This window comes from Sinocyclocheilus rhinocerous, unplaced genomic scaffold (assembly GCF_001515625.1).
Source record: "Sinocyclocheilus rhinocerous isolate Xijiao unplaced genomic scaffold, SAMN03320098_v1.1 scaffold450, whole genome shotgun sequence".
Taxonomy (NCBI): Eukaryota; Metazoa; Chordata; class Actinopteri; order Cypriniformes; family Cyprinidae; genus Sinocyclocheilus; species Sinocyclocheilus rhinocerous.
The window spans coordinates 313,747-324,957 of NW_015653457.1; the positions used below are offsets into that span (position 1 = coordinate 313,747).

Consider the following 11,211-nt stretch of genomic DNA (forward strand, 5'->3'; position numbering starts at 1 on the left):
TTTTTTTATGGTACACTACTGAATGGCAAAGTTGCAAGTTTAATAAAATGTTCTTTAAAATTGTTGATTTTTTTGGGTGGGAAATTAATTGTTTAGATTAATCGATTAATCAATAAATTAGTCGATAGATTAATCGAAATAAAAATAGTCGTTAGTGGCAGCCCTAATTTTATTTATTTATTAGTTACTAATTTTATTATTTTAAATAATTTTCCATCTTCAACTTAAGTCACCATTGCAGAATTTCACATTTTTATTTAAGTTAAAAGTTTTTCATCTAATATATTTTAGCTTTATTTCAGTTAACAAAAATTATTTTTAATATATGTATTTTTTTATTTAGTTAACAATAACAACACTGCAGTAGAGCTCTTTTTATTAGTGTTAATAATTATACAGTGAGTATAGAAAGGAATCACCCGCCCCCCTTTAAAATAATTGTGTGCCAATTTTCAGCTTGATTTCAATTAACTATATATATAATAGTTTCATTTTTTGTTTTAGTTTACAATAACAACACTGCAGTAGAGCTTCAACTTAGTTTAGTTGCCAGTGCAGCATTTTTAATTTAAGTTTTCAGTTTTTCATCTAATTTATTTTATTTCATTTTGAAAGCCAGAAAATTCCTCGTTCTCTTTTTTTATTTAACGTTCAAAATGGCTCCTTGTAAAAAATGTTGCCAGCTAGACTGACATCAGGTATATCCATCACATAAATGTTTCAGTTTATAGCTTTTTTCTTTTTCTTTCTGGTGCTCTTTCTTAAATATAGTGTGCGCTCGCAGTCACAGGATCAATAAAAGTGTTCAGACTTTGGGAAGATGAGGCACAGTGTCTGCTAGAATTGCGTCAGTGTCTACGATTTACTGCCTTGCCGATTTAGCACAGCCTTGAAATGGCAACAAATTTGATGCCATTTCAGAACATGTGCTCTCAGATTCGTGTATATCAATATGTAATATGTGATGACATTATGCATGATCTATGGTCACTGAATTGTCATATTTTTCAATTGTCAATCCACAGTTATGTTTTAATAATTTTACAGAAATTAATGTAAAAAAATAATAGTTATTTGTTGTTATTCTTATTATTATTATTTAATATTTATATTATTATTATTATTTATTTATTTAATTTTATTATCTTTTTTTTTGCGTTGGTAGTTTTCACTGAATTTTTTTATTTTAATATTTTGTTTAATTATTATTCATAATTATGAATATATAATAGGTTATTTTTATAAATATAAAAATATAAAATATATATGTATGTATCTTTGTATATAGTATAATTTTGAATATATAATATTCAATTATAATTATGCGTCATTTATTTGAATTAGACATGGTGGGAAGTGAACGTCTAAACGTCAGGTTTCTCTTCGTTTACTCTTCCAGTCGAGAGCCACCTGGCATCCAACGTCAACAAGAGCCGCCTGGTGCAGCAGGACCTGCAGGTGGCCAAACGTCTGCAGGAGGAAGAGGACAAGCGGGCCAAAGCCGAGAGCAAGAGACAGCATCGCCACCTGTGAGTCACCTGAAACCCTCACCTCAAAACATCAGAAAGATGCCGATCATCTAGAGATCAAACTGTACTCTTCCTGTTTGGAAAGGAAGGTCGTTCTTTTCTCAAATCTTCCCAAATTCTTAGCAGTATCAGACGCTGCAGAGCCCGTTGGGAAATCCAGCTTGTTTTGCCGTCTGTTGAGATAAGAGCCATTGTAGGAGTGTGTACTTGCATTATCAGTCCTTGATAACTGCTGTTGTCCCTCAGATGTTGACATTGTGTAAAGCTGAGTCTCTGCTTCACATACAGAAACATAATAATATGTGAGTTTAGTTTGGCTCCGGCTCCGGTTAGAGCTCGTGTCTGGCCTTGTGTCGTCTCGTAGTGCACTGTGGCAGTAAAATGTTTTGACTTCTGCTCATGCCACATGCGGATAAAGTGTTCCTTCCTGCTGGGCGACGTCTCAAGGTCTCTGAGCTGATGCTATCATCAGAGTTTGAGCGGGGCAGAGCGAGAGAGCCGTGAGCCTGAGGGGAGACTGCAGTTAGTGTGCAGGAGAAGATAATGTTATGGATTTGAAGTCAGTTTAATACAAGTATTTTGGGATTTTTTTTTAAAGAAATGAATACTAATGCTAACAAATGTTAAGCAGCACAACTATTTTCAGCATATTAGACTGATTTCTGAAGGATCATGTGATTTAACGTTCAAAATGGCTCCTTGTAAAAAATGTTGCCAGCTAGACTGACATCAGGTATATCCATCACATAAATGTTTCAGTTTATAGCTTTTTTCTTTTTCTTTATGGTGCTCTTTCTTAAATATAGCGTGCGCTCGCAGTCACAGGATCAATAAAAGTGTTCAGACTTTGGGAAGATGAGGCACAGTGTCTGCTAGAATTGCGTCAGTGTCTACGATTTACTGCCGTGCCGATTTAGCACAGCCTTGAAATGGCAACAAATTTGATGCCATTTCAGAACATGTGCTCTCAGATTCGTGTATATCAATATGTAATATGTGATGACATTATGCATGATCTATGGTCACTGAATTGTCATATTTTTCAATTGTCAATCCACAGTTATGTTTTAATAATTTTACAGAAATTAATGTAAAAAAATAATAGTTATTTGTTGTTATTCTTATTATTATTATTTAATATTTATATTATTATTATTATTTATTTATTTAATTTTATTATCTTTTTTTTTGCGTTGGTAGTTTTCACCGAATTTTTTTATTTTAATATTTTGTTTAATTATTATTCATAATTATGAATATATAATAGGTTATTTTTATAAATATAAAAATATAAAATATATATGTATGTATCTTTGTATATAGTATAATTTTGAATATATAATATTCAATTATAATTATGCGTCATTTATTTGAATTAGACATGGTGGGAAGTGAACGTCTAAACGTCAGGTTTCTCTTCGTTTACTCTTCCAGTCGAGAGCCACCTGGCATCCAACGTCAACAAGAGCCGCCTGGTGCAGCAGGACCTGCAGGTGGCCAAACGTCTGCAGGAGGAAGAGGACCAGCGGGCCAAAACCGAGAGCCAGAGACAACATCGCCGCATGTGAGTCACCTGAAACCCTCACCACAAGACTATATGAGACCAGAATGATGCTGAGCATGTAGAGGCTAAAGGTCAAACTGTACTGTGTCTGTTTGTGAAAGAACGCCAACTAAATGCGGAGAGGAAGGCCAGTTGGGAAATCTTGCTTGTTTTGCTGTCTGTTGAGATAAGAGCTGTAAGAAGGCGTGGAAGTACATGAGTGTGTACTTGAGTTATCAGTCCTTGATAACTCGTGTTGTCACTCAGATGTTGACATTGTGTAAAGCTGTGTCTCCGCTTCACACACAGAAACATAATAGGTGAAGTTGAGTTTGGCTCCTGCTGCGCTTTGAGCTTGTGTCTGAACACGGAGGCCTTGTGTCGTCTCGTAGTGCACTGTGGCAGTAAAATGTTTTGACTTCTGCTCATGACACATGTGGATAAAGTGTTCCTTCCTGCTGGGCGACGTCTCAAGGTCCCTGAGCTGATGCTATCATCAGAGTTTGAGTTTGGCAGAGTGAGCGACCCATGAGCCTGAGGGGAGACTCGTTCCACAGCTCAAATACTGCAGTCCGTATGCCAGCAGAAGATACTGTTGCAGATTTTAAGTCAGTTCAATGCAAATATTTTATGCTCAGTAAGATTTTTTTAAGAAATCAATACTAATACTAAAAAAGTATGGTTTCCACAAAAATATTAAGCAGCACAACTGTTTTCAGCATATTTTAATGATTTCTGAAGGATCATGTGACACTGAAGACTGGAGAAATGAATGCTGAAAATTCAGCTTTGCATCACAAGAATAATTAGCATTTTAATGTATATTAAAATAGAAAGCATTTATTTAAAATTGTAATAATATTTCACAATATTGCTGTTTTTACTGTATTTTTTTTTAGCAAATAAATGCTGCCTTGGTGAGCATAACACTTCTTTTAAAAGCAATGTTAGGCCTAATAGTGTAATGATTCTTGTCTTCTGTGCTACTTGTTTGAAAAGTTTGTGTTGCCTAAACATGTCTTTAAGTCAAACTAATTACATTAACTATGTTGTAATGGGATTGCTTTACTAATTACTCTGTCTGAATGGTAATCACATTACTAATTACTGGTGAATTATATCTTAATCCTGTATAAAGAACAATATAAGAAATATAAGATAGACGCCAGATTGTCCTTTCAGTTCTTTAAGATCAAATACATTTAACAGTTTATAACAAAAACATCTTGTCTTCTGTCTTTGTAGAGCTGCTGCATAATAATAATCATAAATTATTAGTAGTAGTAGTAGGAGGAGGAGTAGTAGTATTAGTAATTTGTTTGTATTTTATTTGTATTTATTGAAATTAATTGTCAATATATAAATATTTAACATTTAAATATTAGTAACTATTATATTATAAATATCTTTAAATATATTATTTATTTTATTGTTAACTAAAAACAATTTAAATCTCTAATTGAAATAAAGCAGAAATAAAATATAAATATTAAATGCAACTAACTCTTTAATAAAAAAAAAAAATAGAAATGCAGCTAACTGAAATAGTTTAAGTACTAAAATTACTAAAACTGAAACAAAAATAAAGCTAAATAGACATTAAAAAAACTTGCCAAAAGCACAACACAATTACTAAAGCTTAAACTTAAATTAAAATAAAATAAAAGTATAAAAATATTCTAAAAGTATATTCAACATATTAATAAATAAAATACTACAAAACAACACTGGTTTTATTGTATGATTCAAAGTTTAATGTGAATAATGGACAACTTCTTAAGGCACTTAAATCATCAATCACACTTATTTTTTTTATGACAATTAGTCATCGGCACAAATCTATGATTGTTCCAGCCATAGATTATAGTTACTATGTAACCCATTTCACCCAGTACTGCAGTCAGTCTTCCAAGAACACTTTCATCTCAGGCACAGGAAGTGAAAGCCATGGTGGCTGATATGAGAACTCGGTGTGTAAACTCAAATGTTTTCTTTTCTCTGTCCTGTCAGTGCACGCAGCGACAATGAAATTGCTCAGGAGATTCAAGAACAACTGGTCCGGCAGGCTCAACAACAGAGGCAGCAGGAGGAGAAAGATGAGGTGGGAGTCTTTCACAACATTCACACACTCGGTTCAGGTCGGTCAGCTGTGCGGATTCGGTTCAGCCACACCCACAGCAGTCACATGACATCATTGTGATTGTGTTTGTAACACTTGAGAATGCATACTCACATTCTCTGTGTGTTGGCCATAAGAAAAGCATAGATGTGTCCACACCCATGACTGTTACAGCATTGCGATGCTCGTTTCCCCCCACTCATTCTTCTGAATTCATGTTTATATGCGTTCGACTAGGCCATCGCCCGTAAGCTGCAGGAGCGAGAAATGAAAGAGGAGAGAAAACGGCAAAAGCAGATGGAACCAAACTTTGAGGAGTACCACGACGATAAAGGTGTGTAGACGCCCTCTGCTGGAAGGTGTGCGATCAAGCAAAGATGGGGTTTGGAGAAGAGAATATGTGGGTTTGGATCGGTAAACACATTTGACTACTGGAAAATCTGCTTTTGCAGTGTTTCCTGCACAGCTGTTCACTGAATCTACAGCACCACATCACGTTTGAATTCTGAATTCACTGGATACAGGGTTTCCGCAGGACAGTAAAAAGCATTAAAGGGGTCATATGATGCTGCTAAAAAGAACATTATTTTGTGTATTTGGTGTAATGAAATGTGTTTATGTGGTTTAAAGTAAAAAAAAACACATTATTTTCCACATACTGTACATTATTGTTTCTCCTCTATGCCCCGCCCTTTTGAAACGCGTCGATTTTTACAAAACCCAAAGAGAAAGGAAAAATTTAAATCGCATCATATGACCCCTTTAAAAGTCACTAAATGGATTATGCGAAAATTAAGGCCTTAAATAGCATTAAAAAGTCATTACATTTATTTCTTCAGGCATTACATTTTTTTAGATGGTTTTGAATACAAATATTAAGGGTTTATTTTGAATATAGTACCTTCATAATTAATATCTTTTTAATTTGCTGTCGCAAAATATGTATATTGGTGTGATACACACGCGGAACAGTTTGGTAATTGTCTCCGGTCGGTGCGAAATTGACGTAACGCTGGATATTTGGACAGCGGCGGACTGGAGTAAAACTAAGAGCAGAGAATTTTAAGAAATTGTGTAGTGCAATTGAGCAATTTGGGCGAGAATGATTCAGATTTTATTACATTCGGCGTAAATGTTATTTGTCTGAAATAAAAAAAAAATGACAAAAGCGCAGAACAGAATCACTAAAATTAAAAATTTTTAATAAAAAAATAAAAGCTAATTCAAATATTAATACAAATTATAATAGTATATAACTAATCCAAAAATAACAAAATAAAATATAAAAATAAAATAACTAAAATTAAAAATTAATTTCTGAATCTGGTTACTGATTTACTAACTGAAAGTTTACATTTAAGTACTCAAATTACTAAAACTGAAATTAAAATACATTTAAGTTAAAAAGACGTATTAAAAAAAACTACTAAACATAACACAAAGAATCACTAAACATTTTACTAAAATTCAAGTGAAAATAACAATAAAATGCTAATTCAAAATATTAATTAAAAATGTAATTGTATATAAATACTACTAAAATTATAATTCAAAATAACATTTTGGGTAAATTAATTGCTGAATCCAGCTAAATAGACACATTTAACAAAAACCCCAAAACTAATAAACATAACAAAAACAAATAACAAAATCAATCTAAAATAACACTAGTTGAGTGAACTAATTGCTAAATCCAGTTACTGAATTTGAAACACATTTGAAAATAAAAATAACCAAATAATTGGTTAATCGTGTATATTTTTGTACTGTTTTAATAGCATTAATATTTTGTAGCTTACATAAAATACATAATGTATGTTAGAAAACGCTAAAATCTAAAAAAAATAAATAAAATACTAACATTAGAAAAAAATCGTATAGTTTTGTTTCATATATAGTTAGGACTAACAATGAGAGTCAGCCAGTAGTAGGACATTGGAGTTTTGACATTCCTGTGGAAATTTTGGCATACATTGCGCTTTCCTGTTTAACTGTTTCAGAGGTACTTGTGCCTTAGGAAGCAATTTCCGTAATTAACACTCATTTCGTGCATTTCAAGCCCCAAGCACTCCAGACACTTTTATCTGTTTGTTGTGAAGTTAAACAAAATGTCTACTAACTTGACCGCATGTCAGTGTGCAACTGTTTGTTTAGTAAACATTAGAGAACTCTGGGAAGGCTTTCTTGCCTCGCATCTAAAATAACACCAGCAGACCTTCTTGTGTTCGTAATGGGTTACCATTTAGTGACAAATGCTACAAAACTGGACATGCAAGTTCATGTCAACACGGCATCAGTTAACCACCCGCCCTGAGCGGCTGCCCTTGCGTGCCACGGTTTGCATTCGAACTGTTTGCTTTCACATGTTATGTAATCATTCTCTCATGCCGTCATTTGAATGCGTTTAGGGTCTCCTGCTGGTTAGCCGGTATCGTACCCATAGGGTCTGTTTGCCTCATTAAACACGCTCAAATCTCTCATTCATGGGTGTTTAATGAATAGTTTGTTTCAACAAAACCCTCTAACCCTAAAGACCGAAAATTCAGCACGTAGTGCATTGCTTCATGTTGTTGATATTCTGTTTGTAAGGATGCTGCCATGATAAGCACAGATTAGCACCCACCTACAGGGCACAACATAAAAGATTCAGCATCTCGGGGAGTATCTTTAGCTCTCTCTCCCCCTCTCAAACCGTGACCGCATAGCTGGGCTCCGTTCTCATGCCAGGATGCAAACAATTAGGCCTGGGCTGCGCTTCTGCAGGGATGTGTTGGGGAGGAGATCAGACATGTTTAGCTGAATACTTAATGCATGAATCTGTGATAAAGAAGTAGTTGTAGGAGGATAAACAAACGATTTACTGTCTGAAAGTCTTGAAAAAGGCTTGGTTTTTGCCATAAATCTGAATGAAAATGCACATGGGACTATTTATAAATGCCTACCATACACTAATTTGAGATTTGGTTGTAGAAAAAAAAAGATTAAGGCATTAGGATTGAGAAATCTGTGAAGAATTTTGTTGCAGAAAAAAAATGGTTTGCAGCCAGCTACTTGAAATAACAAATAAAAAATAAAACAAATAATGCTAAATGAGTACATTGTCCTAAAGATTAAATGTAAAAAGAAAATGTTTCAAGTATAAACACATTTTTAAATAAAGTATGTATTTATATTTTTATATAAAAAATGAAATACAATTGAATGGCCTTAAAAGAACGAGTTAAATTTTCTCCAATCATTTGACCTTGGCTTGCATGGCATTAGCTAATTTTGGACCCTGGCTTTAACCTTTTCATTTGAATGGTTTGGTACTACTTGTCAACAGTAGCCTTATTTACCATGTTACTTCCTGCATCATCCACAGTTAACTAACCCTTGTGTACTAACCTGGTTGAGTTTTATTTCCCTCCTTGTTCTTGCACTCCTCCTTTTGCCTCGCACTCACTTTCACGCAGCCCCCCGATTTCCATCAGACCTGCGAGAGCCGAAACCCCGTTCTGCTTCTCCAGGTCACAGAAAAGGGAAGAATCACGACTACAATCAAATTCTTTCCCCGTACAACTCTCCTGAGCCGGACAGAAAAAGATATCCCAATAACCATAGTCGATATCCAGAATATGAGCCTATTGAGTTAGGCCGATCTAGGCATCCGGAGAGTCCAAGCAAGGGAAGGGTCCTAGAGTACCACTCACCTGAGCGACAACCGAAAGATTATTCGAGAGAGAGAAACAAACCTCTCGATCTCGATTACACAGAACCACATAGAAGGAAGAAGCAAGATCAATGGGATGACCTGGAGCCAGTGGTGCGCCGGAAGGAGAAACCTCCCAGAGATTACTCTGCCGGCCGGGACAGGGTCTGGGACAAGGAGAGGATCAGGGATCGAGAACGAGAAAGGGATGGACAGAGAACTAAGGAAAGGTCGAGAGATCGAAACCGAACAAGAAGTCAAGATCGACTGTTTAGCAGAGACGCCAAGCAAGTTGACAGAGGCAGGAACTTGGACCGGGAGATGGACCAAAATGGCTATGGACACGGTAGCAGAGAGAGGCAAAGAGAACGAGGCAGAGATGGGAACAGAGGGAGGCACAAAAGCAGGGACCGAGAACTGGACGATTACGGTCTCGCCCCAACTAGAGGACGGACAGAAGAAAGCCTGGAGTGGGAGGATCTCAGGAACAGGCCGAGGCTCCCGTCAGGTCCCAATGAGGTGTTTGAGGAGCCCGTTCTCAGAGGCCCCCCAAATGAGGGCCGGTCCCCTGGTCATTCTCCCAGAGAGAGAGGTATAGACCGAGGTCCATGTGTTTGAGTGAACCTGCTTGGACTTTGCAGTGCCATCTGGTGGTGGGAGTGCTGTCAAGATTTCCTTTTTCCTGTGCATTGGTGATTTGGGTTTCTTGTCTCTGTTGGATCTGGACTCTCTAATATAATTTCGGGGGAATCTTGTACACTAAATCTGGGCCTTTTTGATCATTCCTTCTTAATCCCAAACCAAAAATGGCTGCTTGGGTTACTATGCCAATAGGTTACAAGGCTTAAAATTATAGTTCACCCAAAAATTACAAATCTGTCATCATTTACTCACCCTCAAGTTGTTCCAAACCTGTATGAGTTTCTTTATTCTGTTGAGCACAAAAGAAGATAATTTGAAGAATGTTGGTACCAACAGTTGACAGTAGCCTTAGTAATTTTTTCCATACTATGGAAATCAATGGCTACCATCAACGCTCTTCAAATGATCTTCTTTTGTGCTCAGCAGAAGAAAGAAACTCAACAACTAGAGGGTGAGTAAATTATGACGGAATTTTTTTTGGTCAACTATATCTTTGTGTGTGTCGCTCTTTGTGATTTCAACGTGGACTGATGTCCTCTGATGCCCCCTGCAGGTCGGAAGGTGCGAGGAGAATATGGCATGAAGGAGGCAACGCATGGACTGGCCCACTTAGAACTACAAGACCAGGAGCTCAAAGACTTGGAGGTGGCACGCATGCTACAGGAAGAAGAAATTAAGGTATCTTGAGTCTCGGTGGTTGTAATTAATGGTGATTTGTAATCCACAAATATAACCATGTCTTTTTTTACAGGAGAGTCAGTTTGACAGGCGAGCCGCTCAAGTTGCACAAGATGAGGTACGGCATGGTTCATTGTTTTTCTGCACTGTCAGGGGTGTCGCTACACCTAGATAAAACATTTTGTTTTATGATTTGTTTTGTTATTGAATTTTAAGGAAATAGCCCGACGGCTGATGGAGGAAGAGAAAAGGGAGTATAAGAGATCAAAAGAGAAGGAGAAACAAGTGATGGAGAGAAGACGACCTGAGGTGGAATATAAGGTAAGCAACATTCATTCCAACTACACATAGTTCTGGTCCTGAATGCTGATCGTTCAATAGAGCGATCCAGCCAACATTTAATACCTTATTTTTGGAGATTGATAAATATTTACATAAATAAATGCAAATAATGTGTGTGTGTGTGTGAGAGAGAGAGACCCATGCTGGCAAAATGAGTCTGAATGCGCACAAGCTAATTCTGAGCTACAGGCAAAAAAAGAGAAATATGTCAATTTTGGTCGAATTTGAGGTTTTCACAAAAATGAGTTCATTAAGCCCTTGTCCAGCGATCCCAATGCTCCAGATAGGAAACATCTGACAACAGAATGATCTTTATTTGTATGCTTTCTGAGAGGTGTACTTTTTTTCTCTGCTTGCTTCTTGATGACTGGTGCTTCCCCTCAGCACAAGTTCAGTATAGTTGTAAAGCACAGCATTCCAGCTTTGTGAATATTCATAGCGAAGTCTCGATGGCACGAGTCTTCTCATGAGAACACCTGGAGATTTGGTTTGGTGCTCACACTAGTAGTATTGCACTTTATTTACTTTTTTTTTTTTTAAATAATAAAATAAATAAATAAAAATACTAAATAAATAAAGTTTGATAATACTATTATATTTTATATTATATATAAAAAATACAATGCTTATATTTACTTTTTTTTTTTTTTTTTTTTTTATTTTTATT

General features: G+C 35.9%; 1 protein-coding gene across 1 annotated transcript in view; it reads left to right on the plus strand.

The window, feature by feature from the left end:
* Positions 1–11,211, plus strand: part of ccdc50a (coiled-coil domain containing 50a) — a 23,863-nt gene that overhangs the window by 10,023 nt on the left and 2,629 nt on the right. The window contains exons 3-9 of the mRNA XM_016521905.1: positions 2,964–3,093; positions 5,083–5,173; positions 5,429–5,525; positions 8,647–9,474; positions 10,078–10,202; positions 10,276–10,320; positions 10,419–10,523. Of these exons, the coding sequence (XP_016377391.1) occupies positions 2,964–3,093; positions 5,083–5,173; positions 5,429–5,525; positions 8,647–9,474; positions 10,078–10,202; positions 10,276–10,320; positions 10,419–10,523 (1,421 nt within the window). The remainder of the gene's footprint in view (positions 1–2,963; positions 3,094–5,082; positions 5,174–5,428; positions 5,526–8,646; positions 9,475–10,077; positions 10,203–10,275; positions 10,321–10,418; positions 10,524–11,211) is intronic.